Source organism: Terrapene carolina, unplaced genomic scaffold, assembly GCF_002925995.2.
Source record: "Terrapene carolina triunguis isolate 2854851 unplaced genomic scaffold, T_m_triunguis-2.0 Scaffold120, whole genome shotgun sequence".
NCBI lineage: Eukaryota > Metazoa > Chordata > Testudines > Emydidae > Terrapene > Terrapene triunguis.
The window spans coordinates 5,268,366-5,287,411 of record NW_020664471.1 but is presented as its reverse complement, the minus strand read 5'-3'; the positions used below and the strand labels follow the sequence as shown (position 1 = coordinate 5,287,411).

General features: G+C 47.1%; 1 protein-coding gene across 1 annotated transcript in view; it reads left to right on the top strand.

Annotated features, from left to right (window-relative positions):
* Positions 1 to 19,046, top strand: part of HAAO (3-hydroxyanthranilate 3,4-dioxygenase) — a 64,049-nt gene that overhangs the window by 16,799 nt on the left and 28,204 nt on the right. Inside the window, exons 3-6 of the mRNA XM_026652534.1 lie at positions 8,378 to 8,461; positions 9,405 to 9,511; positions 15,467 to 15,556; positions 16,490 to 16,533. Of these exons, the coding sequence (XP_026508319.1) occupies positions 8,378 to 8,461; positions 9,405 to 9,511; positions 15,467 to 15,556; positions 16,490 to 16,533 (325 nt within the window). The remainder of the gene's footprint in view (positions 1 to 8,377; positions 8,462 to 9,404; positions 9,512 to 15,466; positions 15,557 to 16,489; positions 16,534 to 19,046) is intronic.

Here is a 19,046-nt window from a genome sequence, read left to right as displayed (position 1 = left end):
ACACAGGATTTGTAAAGCTTGCTTCTGCACAACCAAGCAGTGAGCATATGCATGCCATTAAACTGAATGGCGAATTACTCGTTGGATTGAGAGATCCGGGGGCTGAAATTTCTGTGGTCAGGAGGGACCTGATCCAGGAGAAGGATTTGTTGCCAGGGAAAATGGCAGAATTAGAACTGGTGGGAGGTTACAAAGTCCTTGCACCTTTAGCTAAAGTACAAATGCAAACTAGTCCTTTGCAGGCTGAGCTGACTGTTGCAACAGTGGCACACAATTTTGCACCTTTTCTACTAGGGAATGATTTCTTTAATGTGGCAGAATCTGTGCCAGGGTTGGTTAGCAGTGAGACGGAATCTTGTGCTAAAAGCCCCGGAGGGGAGGGTGAAGTCACATGGACTGCTGGGGGAATAGGAAGGTGTCTCTTAGATTCCTCTGTAGCAGCAAAGAATGCAGCTCTGGGGGCAGGGATGGTTATAGCCAGTTCCTGTAGCCCACAGCTGGACCAGGGTCACCTTCCCTTTTGGGGGACACAGGAGTGTCTGACCCAGAGAGGGAAGCCCAGATGGAAGGTGAGGGCGGGGTGGAGAGTCTGCCCACCTTTTGTAGGGAGGATCTTTCCCAGGAGGAGGGTGAAGAATCTGCATTTAAAATGCCAGATCCCTCTCCTGTGGATCAGGGTTTAAGGAAAAAGTGGGGGTCATATCTACTGGAAGGGGGCACCCCCCCCAACTAAAAGAAAGAGGGGTATCCAAGGGGATCTTACCAATCCAAAGCACCCCATTGACAGATGATCTTGTTATGCTTGTAAGAGATAAAACTGTCTCTTCAAGGCAGGAGGAAAAAATCTCTGCATGGGTGAAGCTTCACATGGGAGTGGGGTCCAGCCCACAGAAATTCCAGAGGGAAGGGCCAAGAGCAGGCATGGTTGCAGTACACCCTTTCCTTGCCAAAGCCTCAAACACATGCCTGAATTAAAAGCCTTCTCCAAAGAGGCAGAAGTATCTGCATCAGAGTGCCTACCAGGGGACACAAAGAAATGGGAAAATGCAGTAGACACAAGCTAAATCATGTGAACAAAGCCTGTCCACCGTAGATAGCTCAGTGGTTTGAGCATTGGCCTGCTAAACCCAGGGTTGTGAGTTCAATCCTTGAGGGGGCCATTTAGGGATCTGGGGCAAAAATCTGTCTGGGGATTGGTCCTGCTTTGAGCAGGGAGTTGGACTAGATGACCTCCTGAGGTCCCTTCCAACCCTGACATTCTATGATTTTATTTTATTTTACTTGGTAATTCATTTTGTTCTGTCTGTTACTACTTGGAACCACTTAAATCCTACTTTCTGTATTTAATAAAATCACTTTTTACTTATTAATTAACCCGGGGTATGTATTAATACCTGGGGGAGGGGGGCCCCAAACAGCTGTGCATATCTCTCTATCAGTGTTATAGCAGGCGAACAATTTATGAGTTTACCCTGTATAAGCTTTATACAGGGTAAAACAGATTTATTTGGGGTTTGGACCCCATTGGGCGTTGGGCATCTGAGTGTTAAAGACAGGAACCCTTCTTACGTTGCTTTCAATTAAGCCTACAGCTGTTCAGGGACGTGGTTCAGACCTGGGTCTGGGTTTGCAGCAGGCTAGCAGGTCTGGCTCAAACCACGCTGGGCACTGAAGTCCCAAGCTGCCAGGGCAGGAAAGCAGGGGCAGAAGTAGTCTTGACACATCAGTTGGCAGGTCCCAAGGGGGGTTCTGTGATCCAACCCATCACACCCCCTCCAACACCCTTAACCCCTCATTTCCGGCCCCACCCCGGAGCTTGCACCTCCAGCTGGAGCCCTCACCCTCTCCCGCACCCCAACCCCCTGCCCCAGCCAAGTTAAAGTGAGTGAGGGTGGGGGAAAGTGAGCGATGGATGATGGGGAATGGAGTGAGTGGGGGGGTGGGGCCTCAGAGCAGGGGTGGAGGAGGGGCATGACCTCGGGACAGGGGCATGGCAGGGGTGTGGCAAGGGTGTTCGGTTTTGTGCAATTAGAAAGTTGACAACTTTACCTCTGCACAAGGGTGAAATTCACCCATAGAGGTATAAACAGAACAACTTTGGGATCAGGGAGGAATTTTACAATCAGGGCACTTTGAGATTTTTATTTTTAGTCGCAGCAATAAAGTTGGGAGTTAGCCATTAGGAAGAGAGGATGTAACTGTGCCTGAGTGATTTCCTGGGGCTGGACATTAGCAGACCTTGGCCCTTTCTGTCTTCCTAGTCTATGTTTCCATGGTAATGTTCTGCAGCAGCACCCTGAGCAGCAGATATCAGCAAAATATGGCTACCAAAGAGAGCACTTCAGAAGCTACTTTTCAATTACCAACATAGCCAATGAACAGGCCTTTGTGATCGTCACTGTCAGTCTTAAAATTCCCCCAAAAGGGACGGGTTATAGAGCAATCTTTCACTCGAGTCACTTTATGCTGTAAAATGAGCCATCAGCCTTGTCAGTGAAGCCTATTGTGGCATTTTACACAATCACGCACTGACACCAGACCAAAGAAAAATGACAAGGCAGTGGGGGGGAGGGGAGGGAGAGAGATAGGGGAGGTTAAATGGAATACAGGGACAATAAAGGGATTCAGACCATGGTTAGGTGAACAATTCAGACATGGGCAGTGGGTGAAGCTTCCTCCCAGGGAAGGCTAGCCCCCTGCCCTGCCTCTTCCGATCAAGGCCACGCCCCCACTCACTGCTCTCAGCCCCCCTGTGGCCTCAGCTGGGGTGGGCTGGGGTGGGGGGTAAGAGCTTGGTCCCTCCTCCCCATGGCTCTGGCTGGGGTCTGAGGGCCACGGGCCGGGGTTGAGCTCTCAGCCCTGGCTGGGACAGCGGTGGAGCTCTGGGCCCTTGCTGGAGTTCCGAGCCTGGAGCCCCTCCCCCATTCCGCCCCTTCTGCCCACGGCCCCGCCCATGGCCCCACCCCTTCCCCCACAGTCTGCCCCCATTCCGCCCATGGCCCCGTTCCCATTCAGCCCTGTTCCCCATTCTGCCTCCACTCCGCCTCTTCCCCCCTGAGGCCCCACCCCCCACTCACTCCTTTCAGACCCCCTCTGCCCTCCTCTGTGGCCCCGAGATCAGAAAAGCTCCGCAGCGGGGAGCAAGATCTCCTCGTGCCAGGGCCATGGCACGGGAAGATTTTTCAGGGGGTCCCAAATTGGCTGGGGCCCCTGAGCATGGAACCCATAGGCCCATGTGATAATCCACCACTGCCCCCCAGCCCCCAACAGCACGAGGTTTGGGGAGGTCTATCCTTCCCTAGCCTCCATTATGTGCTACCTATGAAGTCAGTGCTATAATTTATCCACATTCAGGAGTGGCAGAAAGTTTCTAACTGTGTGTGTGGAGGGTCCCACAGGTGCCCAAACTGTGGCCTTGCCCCACCCACGCCACCTTTCCCCCAAGGCCCCGCTCCTGTGCTGCCTCTTCTCCCGGGACCCTGCCCCCCACCCGCTCCTCTCCACCTCCCTCCCCCTGTTGCTCACTCTTACTGCATGTAAAAATGGGGGAGGGGGGAGCATGGCCCCAGCCCCTCCTCTCCCCCCAGTTCTGGCGCCCCTGTCCATATTAATACCCCCTAACATGAAGTAAGCAATGGGGAGGGGGGGGCTGTTTTTCAGTACACACATTATAAAAGCAGGTCTCCTCCTTTACCATTCCATTTTCTAGAAACGTGTGAACTGGTTTGGAATCAGGTAAGAACAGGAAAAATCAAGTAAGACTATTTTCTGGAATAAGAACAACGTTGTTTTTTTGGTTTTGTTTTGTTCTGAATGTTCACACACGTCCTGATTTTTGCCAGGATTAGAAACAGAAATACCAAAACACTGCAAAGAAAGTTAGTCTCATCATAGCCATGATTTTTAACTGGGCCTTAACCATGCCGCAAGTATTATCAGTAAAATTAACAGCACCAGCAATTGCATCCATTTAGATACCTATCTGGTTTGAGAGTCCTAGAGCAAATGTAAGCCATATGGAAGCAGTTACAGTGGTGGGGAGGGACTGTTGGTTAAGTCAGGGGGTGGGCAGCACAGTGAGAGACGTAAAGTTTCTTTATTTTTGCTCTGGTTTACATAGAATGAGGGAAATTGTGCCCCTAATCCAGGCCACACAGAGCCCTGCTTACAGAAGAACAGATCTGTAGTTTAATTGTGTCGAGAACAGATGTGACTCCAGTGCATTGCAAAGTCCAGAGCTCCAGGCAGATAGTACCTTACAGTCATGAAGAGAGGGACGGGGGGGAGGGCTGAGGGAGGGCCATTGGAGGAGAGGGCTGGGTCTGTTAGATCTGCAGCTACCCGAATTCAATGGCCAATCCCTTCACATACACAGTGGGAAGAGGTGCAGTAGCAGCGACAGAAATTAAGTGCATTAGTGTACAAGTGGGGTTTTGCTCCCATTTTGGAAAGCTCAAACAAACATCTGTAAAAGAGCAGGCATGAGTAGTTGTGAAAGAGTGGGCATGAATAGTTGAAGGCTATCTTGAGGGCCTCTGAAAATCTGGCATTTAATTTCACTGACTAGTTGAAAAAGATTTTAAATGTAAAAGGGAAGCACGTTTCAGTTGAACTGAAATATGGCATAATGAGAAGTCAAATACAATAGTACTAATGGAGAACAAGTAGAGTGTCACTCACTCCTAAACTGACATGCACGAGACACCAAATATGGCCACAATAACCCTTTGCGTGATCTCCAGACATACACGAAGTCCCATGATTTTCAAAGGAATTTAGATGCCTAAAGATGCAGATGGGTACTCAGTGACATTTTCAAGAGCACTAAGCGGGTTAGGTGCCTAACTCCCATTGGGTTGAATGAAAATCTGACACTGTAAAGTTACAGTCAAAGAGTAATTTTATTGGATCTTATGTCTAGGTATACAGCAGTTGAAGTGGCTATATTGAATCTACTGATACATAAAAATGGTCTTACTGGTTCAGACCAATAGTCCATCTTGATTCAGACCAATAGTCCATCTAGCCCACTATCCTCTCTTCCAACAGTGGCCAGTACCATATGTTTCAGCAGGAATGAACAGAACAGGGCAATTATCGAGTGATCCATCCCCTGTCATCCAGTCCAACTTTTAATCTTTTAATCAGTTACTGATCCATGAGAGGACCTTTCCTCTTATCCCATGACTGCTTACTTTGCTTAAGAGCCTTTGATGCGGGATCTTCTCAAAGGCTTTCTGAAAGTCCAAGTACAGTAACTCCTCACTTAACATCCTCCCGCTTAACGTTGTTTCAAAGTTATGTCGCTGCTCAATTAGGGAACATGCTCGTTTAAAGTTGTACAATGCTCCCTTATATCGTCGTTTGGCTGCCTGCTCTGTCCACTGCTTGTAAGATTCTGTGGAAAAGCAGCAACTTTACAAGGGAGCATGGCACAAGTTCCTCTTCTCCGCCTCCTCCCCCTCCCTCCCAGCGCTTCCCTCACCGCCAAACTGTTTGGCGGCGGTTACGACTTTCTGGGAGGGAGGGGGAGGAGCGGGGAAGTGCCGCATCTCCGCTCCTCCCCCTCCCTCCCAGAAAGTCCTAAGTGCCACCAAATGGGGGGTGGGGGTGGAGCGGAGACACGGCGTGCTCCGGAGAGGAGGTGGAGTGAGGATGGGAAGAGGTGGGCCTGGAGTGGAGCGGGGACGGGAAGAGGCAGGCCTGGAGCATCCCCCGGCAAAGTCGGCGCCTGTTCTTCTCGGGGGAAGCTGCCACTGCTGCTGTGCAAGGTGCTTCCTAGCGTCCTTGCCTGCAGCGGGCTGTGCCTGTGTGGGGTAAGCCAGGGGCACTTCCCAACCACAGTACAATACTGTACAGTATATAATGCCTTTTGTCTGCCCCCCCAAAATTTTCTTGGAACCTAACCCCACGTATTTACATTAAATCTTATGGGAAAATTGGATTTGTTTAACATTGTTTCACTTAAAGTTGCATTTTTCAGGAACATAACTACAATGTTAAATGAGGAGTTACTGTACACTATTTCAACTGGACACCCTCAAAGAATTCTAATATCTTGACGAGGCATGACTTCCCTTTACAAAAACCATGTTGACTCTTCCCCAACATATCATGTTCATCTATGTGTCTGATAATTCTGTACTTTACTATAGTTCAATCAATTTCCCAGTATTGAAGTTAGGATTACCAGCATGTAATTGCAAGGAATGCCTTTTTCAAAAATAGGCATTACATTAGCTATCCTCCAGTCATCTGGTACAGAGTCTGAATTAAAACAAGACTTTACATACCATAGTTACTAGTTCCGCAATTTCGCATTTGAGTTCCTTCAGGACACCATCTGGTCCTGGTGACTTATTACTGTTTAATTTTATCAGTTTGTTCCAAAACCTCCTCTAGTGACACCTCAATCTGGGACAGTTCCCCAGATTTGTCACCTAAAAAGAATGGCTCAGGTGTGGGAATCTCCCTCACATCCTCTGCAGTGAAGACCGATGCAAAAAATTCATTTAGCTTCTCCTCAATGGCCTTGTATTCCTTGAGTGTTTCTTTGTCCCCTTGATTATCCGTGGCCCCACTGATTGTTTGTCAGGCTTCCTACTTCTGATGTACTGAAAAAATTGCTGTTTGTTATTGTGTCTTTTGCTAGTTGCTCTTCAATTCTTTTTTTGGCCCACCTCATTATCAGTGTCTCCAACCTTTTTTTACTTCCAAGATCGCTTTTTGAATTTAAGGGCAGCCCAGGATCTACCCCACCCCTTCCTGAGGCCCCGCCCCTTCCCCGAGGCCCTGCCCCACTCACTCCAACCCCCCTCTCTCCGTCGCTCGCTCTCCCCCACCCTCACTCACTTTCACTGGGCTGGGAGGGGGTTGGGGTTCTGAGCTGGGGCTAAGGGGTTCACAGTGTGGGCTCCAGGCTGAGCCTGGGGCAGAGTTGGGGTGCGGGAGGGGGCATGGGGTGCTGGCTCTGGAAGAGAGTTTGGATGTAGGAGGGGGCTCCGGGCTGGGGCAGAGTGTTGTAATGCAGGAGGGGGCATGGGGCGCTGGCTCTGGGAGGGGGGGTCAGGGCTGGGGTTCAGGGTGCTGGTTCCAGGAGGGGGGCGCTTACCTCAGGTGGATCCCAGGTGGCGGTGAAGCGGGGCTTGGCCCCACTCAGGCACATTGGCACCTCCTCCCCATCATGAGCTGGGCCACCCCCGCACCCTGCCAGCCAGTAGTGCACCATGTGGCCATGCCGCTCCCGGAAGGGTCCAATGCGCCTCTGCGGCCCCTGGGGGAGGCACGTGGCTCCACATGCTGTCCCTCTCTGCAGGCACCACCCCAGCAGCTCCCATTGGCCACACCTCCCTTCCAGGCAGGACCAGCGCGCAGAGACCCCTGGCCCCTCCCACCACCGGCGGGGTCACGGGGGGGCATGTTGGCCACTTCTGGGAGTGGCGTGGGGCCGCGGCAGGCAGGGAGCCTGTCTTAGCATCAGGCAGCACCGCTGCGGACAGAGATCGTGATTGACTGAGAGAGTCTCCAGGATTTACGGGTTGGTGACCACTGGTCTATCTAGATGCATAACCTACACACCCAGCAGGCAGTTCACCACGCGGTTCTCCTAGTCACCACAAACCCAACCATCTATATTTCTAATAATTGAATTCCTCATTACTATTACCTGTCTCTTCCTAATAACTGGGGTCTGTGCAAGAGGATACCATGACATCATCTGGAAGAAGGGTCCCAACTATGGGATAGTTTCCTTCCTCTCCAGCTTGATTTCTCCTTCTCCAAGACTTTCATCCTCCTCAACGGCACATAGGTGGTCAAAACTATCAGAATGGGACCGCTTTACTGTGTTCCTGATAGTCTCAGCTATATACCTCTGTGCCTCCCTTAGCTCCTCTAGTTCAGCCACTCTGTCCTCTGGAGACCGTACTCAGTCCTGGAGGAGCATGAGTTGCTTGTATCAAATGCACACGTATCCCTCCCCTCCACAAGGCAGGTAATCACACATGCTGCATTCAGTGCAATAAACCGGATAGCTCCCCACCCTGCTGATGGAATTCTGCCTACAATATTTGTACTCTTTAAAGGTGGGGATTATTTGTTTGTTCTTTGTTTTGGGTGGGGGAGAGGGCTATTGGTCTAACTATGGAGTCTATTTGTTAAGTGTTTCTGGTTCTCATGCTCCCTCTCTACACTCTCTCACAAAATTCCCCTGATTGCTTTGCTACCGCCTCTGGTTGCTTAGGAGCTGGCTTTTTAAACCTCTGTCCTCCCTGAGTTAGCCCCGCCCCCTTGTCAAGAGATCCTTATGGATCAAAGGATTGCAGGCTAGAGCCTCCTTAGTAAATGTACATGCTTTGTCGTCATTTTTTCTATACAGTTATTTTACCAGGTGGAAGGAGACATGTGCTTGAAGATAATTGAAAATGGAAACCGCAGAGATATCCACATCAGAGAAGGGGAGGTAAACTGGGGTTTGTTTTTGTCATTATTGCACGTGTTAAATGACTCTCATAACAAGTATTTCAAATCAACCTTCCACTGCAGTGCAAGATAAAATAATGATCAATTAATGATTAATAATATTTTGAATTCAATATAATAAATGCCATTCTAAAAGGTACCAAACCACTACACAAACAATATATTGCACGTAAAATTTCAGTGAAAAGCAGCAACAACTGGGATATAAAATGGCAGCCAGACACAACACCGGAAATAGTGTGGAGAAGGAGGGAACATTTTGTCCAAGGACATTGGGGCAAATCCTTGTTCACTTATTTACAAAGTCTCAGGGTTTAACCACAGCACTAGCCTACTTAGGCAGGTAGCTGCTGGAAAACAAGTTTATTTCCAAACTGCAGTCGCAGACCCACACACAGTTTGTCTTTTTTCTCTCAGATCGAGTACCTCCTATTAGTCAGTTGGGTCTGGAGAGAACCACATGCCCTATCAGTCAATGATAAGCACTTGCCATGTTGGAGAAATAGTAATGGAGGACTAATTTAGGAATCCTGTTGTGCTAACAACAAGCTTTCCTTTAATTTCACTTACCACAGCTCAGAAATTATAGTAACTTTCTAGATCTCAGGTAGGGTGACCAGTTGGTTCCTCATTTTGATTGTCTAACAGCCACAAATGATACAGCTGGCAAGAGAGCAGCTCAATATCCGAGAAGGCAATGCCTGCTGCTGAATGAAAGCTTGTCATTAACAGGACACCAGCCTGAGAAAGCTAGCAACAGCATCTGTTTTGCTGCTGGTATCAACGTGCGCTCAGTTGCCAAGAAACATCATATCAACAGGAATAGAGAATAAGCGAGAGGGTGAACCAAAGGCCTGCAAAAAAGAAAATAAACCTACATGACACTGTTATATTTATTGTTTCCAATATCTTTGTCTGGGCAGATGTTTCTCCTACCTGCCAGGATACCACATTCTCCTCAGAGATATGCAAATACTGTGGGACTCGTGATTGAGAGGAAAAGGCTAAACACAGAAACAGATGGACTTAGGTGAAATATGGTTTTCTACTTTGGACATATAGTTAATCTGTTAAACTTCAAAATATGAGAATCAGTTATTGTTTCACTACAGTATTGTATTCTACTTCTTTCCTGGTAAATTACCAATGGAAATTGCATGTATTTATTACACACACACAATTTAGTAAATGGTTTAGCTAATGTGTTCTTCACTGAAATGTCTTATATAAATATGTTATATGTTTGCACTTACATACTAACTTTCATCTAAGGATCTCAGAATACTTTAAAACCATGAAACAAGCAAGGTTTACAAGATTACTGGCACACTGTATCGTTAATTTCATTTAAAAACCAAAAGATAGAGAGGTAGAGGAGTGGCGGAGTCAGGAACAAAATGTATGTCTACACCTCTAACTACTAGACAAAAATCTCTAAATCAACGGTAGCTCAGAATGGCTCTGTGTTTTTCAGTGTTGCTCATTGATTTCCCATTGAAATCAGTAGAAGTGTTACTGTTGACGTCACTGGGAACAGGATCAAGCTTTGGTTTTTAGCCCTGCTGAATTTAAGTGTTTAACAATGCAAGTGATAGCAGTGACTTGGGCCAATTTAGAAGGGGATTGCTGTTACTGTCTGCATAAGACTGACAGGGGCGGTGAGTTGTATGGGCCCGTGGTGCCCGTGCACCAGGAATATTCAGACCACGGTCGCCCGGCTCCACCAAAGTTCGGGGCCAGGTCTCTGCCCCGGCCCAGCTTGCCGCCCTTGCATGCCTCCCCCAGAGCATCTCCCGGCCCCATCTACCACCCCTGGGCAATTTAAAAGGGCCCGGGGGCCCCCGCCACCACCACCAGCAGTGCAGCGGGGCTAAAGCGGCTTCCTGCCCACACTCACTCCACACGGCGTGCCACTCCAGGAAGTGGCCAGTACGTCCCTGCGGCCCCTGGGGGCGGGTGTCTCTGTGCGCTGCCCCTGCCCCGAGCGCCGACTCTGCCATTGGAACTGCAGCAAATGGGAGCTGTGGGGGTGGTGCCTGCGAGCAGCAGTGCGCGGAGACCCCCAGGCCCCCCAGCTAGGAGCCACTGCCAGAGGGGTGTTAGGGTCGCTTTCGGGAGCCGCCCAAGGTAAGCGCCGCATCCCTCACCCCCTCCCGCACCCTAACTTTCTGCCCCAGCCCCTCACCCCCTCCCGCACCCAAACTCCCTCCCAGAGCCCACCCTCCACACTCCCTCCTGCACCCCAACTCCCTGCCCAAGTCCAGAGCCCTCACCATGCACCTAAACTCCATCCCAGAGCCTGCACCCCTTACCCCCTCCTGCACCCAAACTCCCTTCCAGAGCCCAAACCCCCCTGCACCTAAACTCCCTCCCAGAGCTTTAGGCAGGTGTGTGTGTGTGTGTGTGGGGGGAGGGGTCTTGGACCCGTTCTGGGCACCACCAAAAATTATACAAACTGCCGCCCCTGAAGACTGACCAAGCTGAGTTTTCAGCTATTCATGTGATTTACAGAAGGCTTAAACAATAGCAGTAACAGAGTTATCCATTTTTTTCATTAGCTACATTCAGGAAAACATGACATTGAAGAGCTGTGATCTTTCTATTGGGGCATGTCACAGTAGCCAAAAGAACTCCCTATAGAGATATGCTGAGCCAGAGGAATAAATTTGTTCAAATGGGAAGTCTAGAGAAAGAAAAAAGAACTGAGAATAGCAGCTTTCAGAAATGTTTCAAAGTAGCAGCCGTGTTAGTCTGTATCCGCAAAAAGAACAGGAGTACTGGTGGCACCTTAGAGACTAACAAATTTATTTCAGCATAAGCTTTCTTGGGCTGCAGCTCACTTCTTCAGATGCATAGAGTGGAACACACAGACAGAAGATATTTATACATACAGAGAACATGAAAAGGTGGAAGTACACATACCAATTGTAAGAGGCCAATCAATTGAGATGAGCTATCAGTAGCAGCAGAAGACAAAACTTTGAAGTGATAATCGAGATGACCCATAGAAGGTGTGAGAACTTAACATGGGGGGAAAAAAATTCAGTTAGTGTAATGACCCAACCATTCCCAGTCTCTGTTTAGGCCTAAGTTAATTGTGTCTAATTTGCATATTAATTCGAGTTCAGCAGTCTCTCTTTGGAGTCTGTTTTTGAAGTTTTTTTGTTGCAAAACTGACACCTTCAAGTCTGTCACTGAGTGATTAGAGAGGTTGAAGTGTTCTCCCACTGGTTTTTGAATGTTATGATTCCTGATGTCAGATTTGTGTCCATTTATTCTTTTGCGTAGAGACTGTCCAGTTTGGCCAATGTACATGGCAGAGGGGCATTGCTGGCACATGATGGCATATATCACGTTGGTAGATGTGCAGGTGAACGAGCCCCTGACGGTGTGGCTGATGTGGTTAGGTCCTATGATGGTGTCACTTGAATAGATATGTGGACAGAGCTGGCATCGGGCTTTGTTGCAAGGATAGGTTCCTGGGTTAGTGTTTTTGTTGTATGGTGTGCGGTTGCTGGTGAGTATTTGCTTAAGGTTGTGAGGCTGTCTGTAAGCGAGGACTGGTCTGTCTCCCAAGATCTGTGAGAGTGAGGGATCATCTTTCAGGATAGGTTGTAGATCTTTGATGATGCGCTGGAGAGGTTTCAGTTGGGGGCTGAAGGTGGCGGCTAGTGGCGTTCTGTTATTTTCTTTGTTGGGCCTGTCCTGTAGTAGGTGGCTTCTGGGTACTCTTCTGGCTCTGTCAATCTGTTTTTTCACTTCAGCAGGTGGGTATTGTAGTTTTAAGAATGCTTGATAGAGATCTTGTAGGTGTTTATCTCTGTCTGAGGGATTGGAGCAAATGCGGTTGTATCTTAGAGCTTGGCTGTAGACAATGGATCGTGTGGTGTGTCCTGGATGGAAGCTGGAGGCATGTAGGTAAGTATAGTGGTCAGTGGGTTTCCGGTATAGGGTGGTGTTTATGTGACCATCGCTTATTAGCACAGTAGTGTCCAGGAAATGGACCGCTTGTGTGGATTGGTCTAGGCTGAGGTTGATGGTGGGATGGAAATTGTTAAAATCATGGTGGAATTCATCGAGGGCTTCTTTTCCATGGGTCCAGATGATGAAGATATCATCAATGTAGCGCAAGTAGAGTAGGGGCGTTAGGGGACGAGAGCTAAGGAAGCATTGTTCTAAGTCAGCCATAAAGATGTTGGCATACTGTGGGACCATGCGGGTACCCATAGCAGTGCCGCTGACTTGAAGGTATATATTGTCCCCAAATGTGAAATAGTTGTGGGTGAGGACAAAGTCACAAAGTTCAGTCACCAGGTTTGCCATGATGGTATCGGGGATGCTATTCCTGATGGCTTGTAGTCCATCTTTGTGTGGAATGTTGGTGTAGAGGGATTCTACATCCATAGTGGCCAGGATGGTGTTTTCTGGAAGATCACCGATGGATTGTAGTTTCCTCAGGAAGTCAGTGGTGTCTCGAAGACAGCTGGGAGTGCTGGTAGCGTAGGGCCTGAGGAGAGAGTCCACATAGCCAGACAATCCTGCTGTTAAGGTGCCAATGCTTGAGATGATGGGGCGTCCAGGATTTCCAGGTTTATGGATCTTGGGTAGCAAATAGAATACACCTGGTCGGGGTTCTAGGCATGTTTCAGAAAGTCACCTGAATGGATTCTGAGTTACGGGCACACCCAGTATACTTGAAATACTGTTCAGCTACAGCACTGTATCTTCCTTTCAAAACAGCTCAGAGTCATATGCATTTATTAAAAAAGTCACTTGGTTTATTTCCAGAAACCAAAGATATATTGAACTGGAAACACAATAGACTAATACTTGAGGAAACCTTGTATATTTGTACTTTAAAACTGAAGTTCATCACCAACATTAAATAGAATCACCTTTCCTGGTTAAAACTTCTGCTTCCCAGATGTAATCTGGGAATGTTAGAGAGGGGGCATATGGTTTCTAAGAAGCTCATGTAGAGTTGTTGATTCTGATACATTCTTGCTTTCATAACCTGTGGAGAAATGAAAGGAATAAAAAAACAACATCTTGTTTGCAATTGGCAAACTAAATTGTATTCAAGTACACTTTTCAGTAAATAGCTACTCTAACAAATAATGCAGATTGCATGTTTAGTGCCTGTATGGGTAATCAGCAAAACCTTAATTATAAGAAAGTGGTCATTGTCACTGCCAACCAATGACAGAAATCACGAGTAGGAACTTACAGTCCAGTATTTGATGTGTTTAACATGGATCTCACTTTCACTATTCTGATATTCCCAGGCACCAGATCCCACTTTTGAGGCTGCACTGGAATTAAGTTTAATCGTAACACTGAATTTTTCACAAGGTTTTTATATAAATTAAAAGTGTTCAGGCAAAGAAACAATCAAGCAAAGCTAGAAATTCAAAGTAGCCAACCCCCCAGGCTATTTCTAGATCCCTGTTAAGATTATTAGGCACAGCACTATCAATAAAGGGCTTGTCTACCCTGCCCCACAGCTCAGACTATAGGGGTGTGAATAGCAGAGTGCACCAAAGTGGTGCTCTGTAACACCCCCATGCGGCTGCTGTGGATGTGAACTGAAAGGTTCCTAGTTTGCGTTAACTTAATTCTCTTCAAACAGGGGCCTTCAAATATGGGAGCCAGAGAGCTTGGCTACACTTGCGAGTTACAGCGCATTAAAGGAGCCCCGTGCGCACTAACTCACTACCCGTCCACACTGACAAGGCACATAGAGCACTCTGACTCCATGGCTAGAGCACTCCTGGTACTCCACCTCGGCGAGTGGAATAATGTTTGATGCGCCCCAGCCTCAGTGTGAACGAGGTGTTGCATTACTGCGCTCTGATCAGCCTCCAGAAACGTCCCATAATCCCCTTAAGTCAAGTGGCCACTCTTGTCATTGTTTTGGATATGGCCTTTGAAAGCTCCATTTGACAGCCGGTATGCTTATCTGCTCCGAGACAGAGCAACCATTACTGTGGAATGCTGTGTGAGAGAGAGAGAGGTCGGGGGGGAAGGGGAGGTCTACTGCTGTCTGAATTTACAAGACAGCATGCTGACATGTTCTCAGCCCCCCCCCCCCCAAACCCACTCTCTCGCTCCCCCCACATACACACAACACACTCCCTGTCACACTCCACTCCACCCCACCCCCATTTGAAAAGCATGTTGCAGCCACTTGCATGCTGGGATAGCTACCACAATGCACTGCTCTCTGTGGCCATTGCAAGAGCTGCTAATGTGGCCACACCAGTGCGCTGGCAGCTGGCAGTGTGGACAGATTGCACCGCTTTCCCTACTGCGCTCTATGAAGGCTGGTTTAACTCAAAGTGCTCTACATCTGCAAGTGTAGCCATGCCCTAACTCATTCCCACAAGAAACACCCGAGGAACCTAAACAGCCTGACTCCAGGGCAGTTTCCCATTCATGGATCACTAAGCAGAGATAGGCACTTAAATCCAGGCTACCGGGAGGAGCCTATCTCTGTGAGAGGGGCAGGGCTTAACACACACCCGTCTCCTCAGCATCTCCCATGGCTAGCTTAGACAGCTGCCCACCTAGCATGTTGGCTTTTTGTGAATTGCTTTCTTAGGTGCCTATCTCTCACCGTTCACTGTATAGGGAAGCCAGACACCTAACTGCTTTGTGGATCCCAGTGTTGTTCCTGTGATTTTTTTTTAGGTGCCTAGAAGTTAGCCACCATGACACTCAGTGCTGCAATGCCTCAGTCCCTTTGTGGCGCCCACTCTCCGTGACTTATCCAAGGTTGCTCCGCAAGACTGTTAGAGCCGAAAATAGGACCGAAGAGTCCTGACTCTCCATGCTAGCCACTAGAAAACACTGTCCCTCTAATGCACTGTACTTATTAATAAAATATAGTTCATTGCATTAACTCTAAAGATGCTATTTTTTTTTTTTTTTTTAGAAAATAACCATTATGCAATGGAATGATTTACTAACGTTGTTACTTTGTCAGATATTATGTTGGAGAATCAACCAACGTCCTGTTTGAAAGATGGTTTCATTGTGAGGATCTTGGCACACAACTTATACCGATAATCCAAGAGTAAGTCTGTATTTACTTTTCTGTTTATGCTGCATTTTGAATAGTGTTAACTGTAAAATTAGTCACCATCCTACAAAGAGAACCTCTGGCACGGTAGTGAGCATGCACAATTGCCACTGAAGTGGATGGGAGTCGTGTGTGTACCACACCTTACAGAATTATACCCTGTGCAGAGCACTGGACCAAGATAGAGCATGGGGAGATGTTTAGTGTAACAGGAATTAAGTTTCACTGTAACACTGAATTGATGTTAGCGCTGTGCCTAATAACCTTTTGGGGATGTAGAACTAGCCTGGGGGCTTGGCTACTTTGACTTTCTAGCTCTGCTTGTTTGACTGTTTTTGTTTGCCTGAACTTTTAAAATACAGAGAGAAACCTTAAAAATACAAAAGCAAAAAAACCCCACCACAGTTCCGTCCTGAAACTAATTCTTTGGAATTGCAGGTAAGACTAAAAAGGCCTGCTCAGTTCCACTGGGATATTATTAATGGATAATCAGTGTTTTGCTAAACTTGCTCGAGCATGTGAAAAGCAAATGTCTCCAGGCAACATGTAAACTTGTCCATTGATGTAAGTGAGTTGCTGTCTTCTCGTAAAGGGTGAACAACTAGCAGGGCAAGCTTTGTATTACAGGATGGCAAGGCAGTCGCCTAGAGCTGCAGAACATGAAGTCAGCAAAATGTTTAGTGACTATTGTGTGAATGACTTTGGGTTGTAAAGTGCCTTAGGGCCAAATCCTCTACTGGTGAAATTGGCATAGCACAATTGAAGTCAATGAAGCTATGTTTAGTTACACCAACTGAGGATCTGACCCTATCTATTTTGCAGATTGCTTATGGTAGTACACAACTTCATAGGCTATGTTGCTACATAATCTCAGCCTTCAAAATGTGAACATTAGGTTTTAGTAATGTTTAATGTTTATTATTGCAGGTTTTTCAGCTCAACACAATATCACACTGGAAAACCAAATCCAGGTAATGAAATGACTGTCCCAATTACAAAATTAATTTACATCTGATTAATTAAGCAGCAATGATTTTAACTGAATTAAAGTTATTTTACTAAAAGGAAGTTCTGTTTTTCCTTTCTCGCTGCTTCTGTAAATGAAAGTTACTTTGGAAGGAAAAATAGCAATTCTCTTTTACTGCACCAGAGACAAGAAAAATGCATATGTATGAGCGGCATAAGTACCTAGTCTGCTCATGCGAGGACATCAGAATGAACGATTTAGAGAATTATATAGTGCAAGATCTAAGAAACTCTGTTCTGCTTCCACACTGTTCGAGCACCATGCAAGCCAGAGTGAGTTTTAGTAAATCAAATCACCACACTGCACTGTTATTTCTCCTCCTTTACACAGGATTGTGTATTTTATCCACACTCTGAGAGTAGGGTTGCCAACTTTCTACTTGCACAAAACCGAACACCCTTGCCCTGCCCCCCCCTTCTCACTCCATCCCTCCTCCCTCTGTCGCTCGCTCTCCCGCCCCTCACGCACTCGCTCATTTTCACCGGACTGTCTCCTGGGATTGGGGTGTGGAAGGGGGTGCGGGCTCTGGGGTGGAGCCAGAAATGAGGAGTTCAGGGGGCTCCAGGCTGAGGCAGTGGGTTGGGATTCGAGCCTGCCTTAGCCCTGCTGACCGTACTTTTAACGGGCTGGTCAGCAGAGCTGACTGGAGCCGCGAGGGTCCCTTTTTGACCGGGCGTTCCAGTTGAAAAACAGACACCTGGCAACCCTCTCTGAGAGAAAGGGCACTTACTGTCTGGTCACTCAGGGCCTGATCCAAATCCCATTGAATTGCACTGGCTTCACTAGGCCTTGGATCAAGCCCCAGTGCTGATTGCAGTTGTGTTGCCCTAGAGTGGGTACTTAAGTCACTAATCTGTTCAAGTCAGCCCTCGGGTTGGAGTGCAAATCACTTCTCTTTGAGGCCCCCCAGCAGCCCAGATAGAGGTAGCTATGCAGACCTAACTCCCAATGTATTCAGTGCTGGGTTGAGGGACGAATTCTTCCATTGCCAAGCTACTGCCTCTCAGGGAGGTGGATTAAATACAGTGACAGGAAAACTGCTACAGCTGTAGTGCTACCACTGTGCCGCTGTAGCATTTTAACTATAGACATAGGCTTAGAGAGTATGAAAACTTTGCATAAAGAGTATTGTATCTGACCCTGTAATGGCATGCTAAACTGTATTCTACCATTCAGCCATTAGGTGGTGTCACGTGTAACATACCTTATCTGAGCTAGTAATAGCTAGAATAAGCACAGCATTGAAGGATCTTATAATGAACACATCTCTGGTGTTTCCCCGGGAAGGAAGCTCTGTAGTCAGTCCATATGTGATACAAGGGCCTGACCTGAAACTTACTGTGTACAAGAGCTACATGACAGACCCAGCATCAGTATTGTGTTCTCATGTACTCCTGGCAAGTGGGTTTCTGACAGAGGAGGGCTCCGTGCTTTCATGGGAAGCAAATTTTGTCTTCCCAAAAGCTCATGAGCTACTTACCTCATAGTATAAACAAACCAGTTTATTCTAACACAGGTGTCTCCCAGTCCCCAACAGGTACAGAGTGTAGAGCTGGGATCTAGGGTAGTCTGGCCTTGTGGTTAAAGCACTGGATTAGGATTTAGAAGATGTGTGCACAATTCCAGATCTGTCACAGGATTCCTGTGTGATTTTGGGCAAATCACTTAATCTCTCTGTGCCTCACTTCCCAATCAGTAAAACGAGGATTGTTTTTCTCCCATTCTTTGCCTGTTTGTCTATTTAGACGGTAGTCTCTTTAAGGCAGAGACTCTCTCTCAATTTATACTTGTATAGTGGCTATCACAACGGGGGCCTAATTTCAATTGGGACCTCTAGGTGATATTGTAATAAAAATAATATCCCCAATCTCACACACCGTCCATCCTTGGTAATTGTAATGATTCCCAATAAACACAAGTAAGATATATTTGAGCAAATCCCTTCCCCATCAGAACTGGGAGGTTGTAGCTCAGGAACAAGTGAATTATATTGAGCAGGGGGGAAAATGTAGAATACTAAATATTAACATTGGTAGTATTTTCACAGAAAGTAAGAACCACAGGCTAGACTGTCACATGCCATAATATTTCTTGAAGGTTTGCACATAGAACTGCAAGAAATTGTTACTTAAATCTAGCAAGGAAGATCTTTCTTCTGTTGCTGTTCAAAAGTCCTCCAAAGCCCAGGAGTCTAGGGAGAGTTTAATTAGAGCCAAAGGAGATATTTTCAAGAAAAAAAAAATTAAGCACTTAAGCGTATTACATTTGTTCTGAGCTCATTACATCTTTTTTCCCCTGAATGGTTTCCCACTTGGATTTAGCAACTGAATCCAGAATACAAATATTTTCACTGGTTTTTGGCTTTGCTCTTGCCCCAAGTAAAAGGCAATCAGAAAAAGTCTGTGCAGAATTTCAGCCTGGTAAACACCTCAGTGCTCCTGATCTGCAATTCTCAGA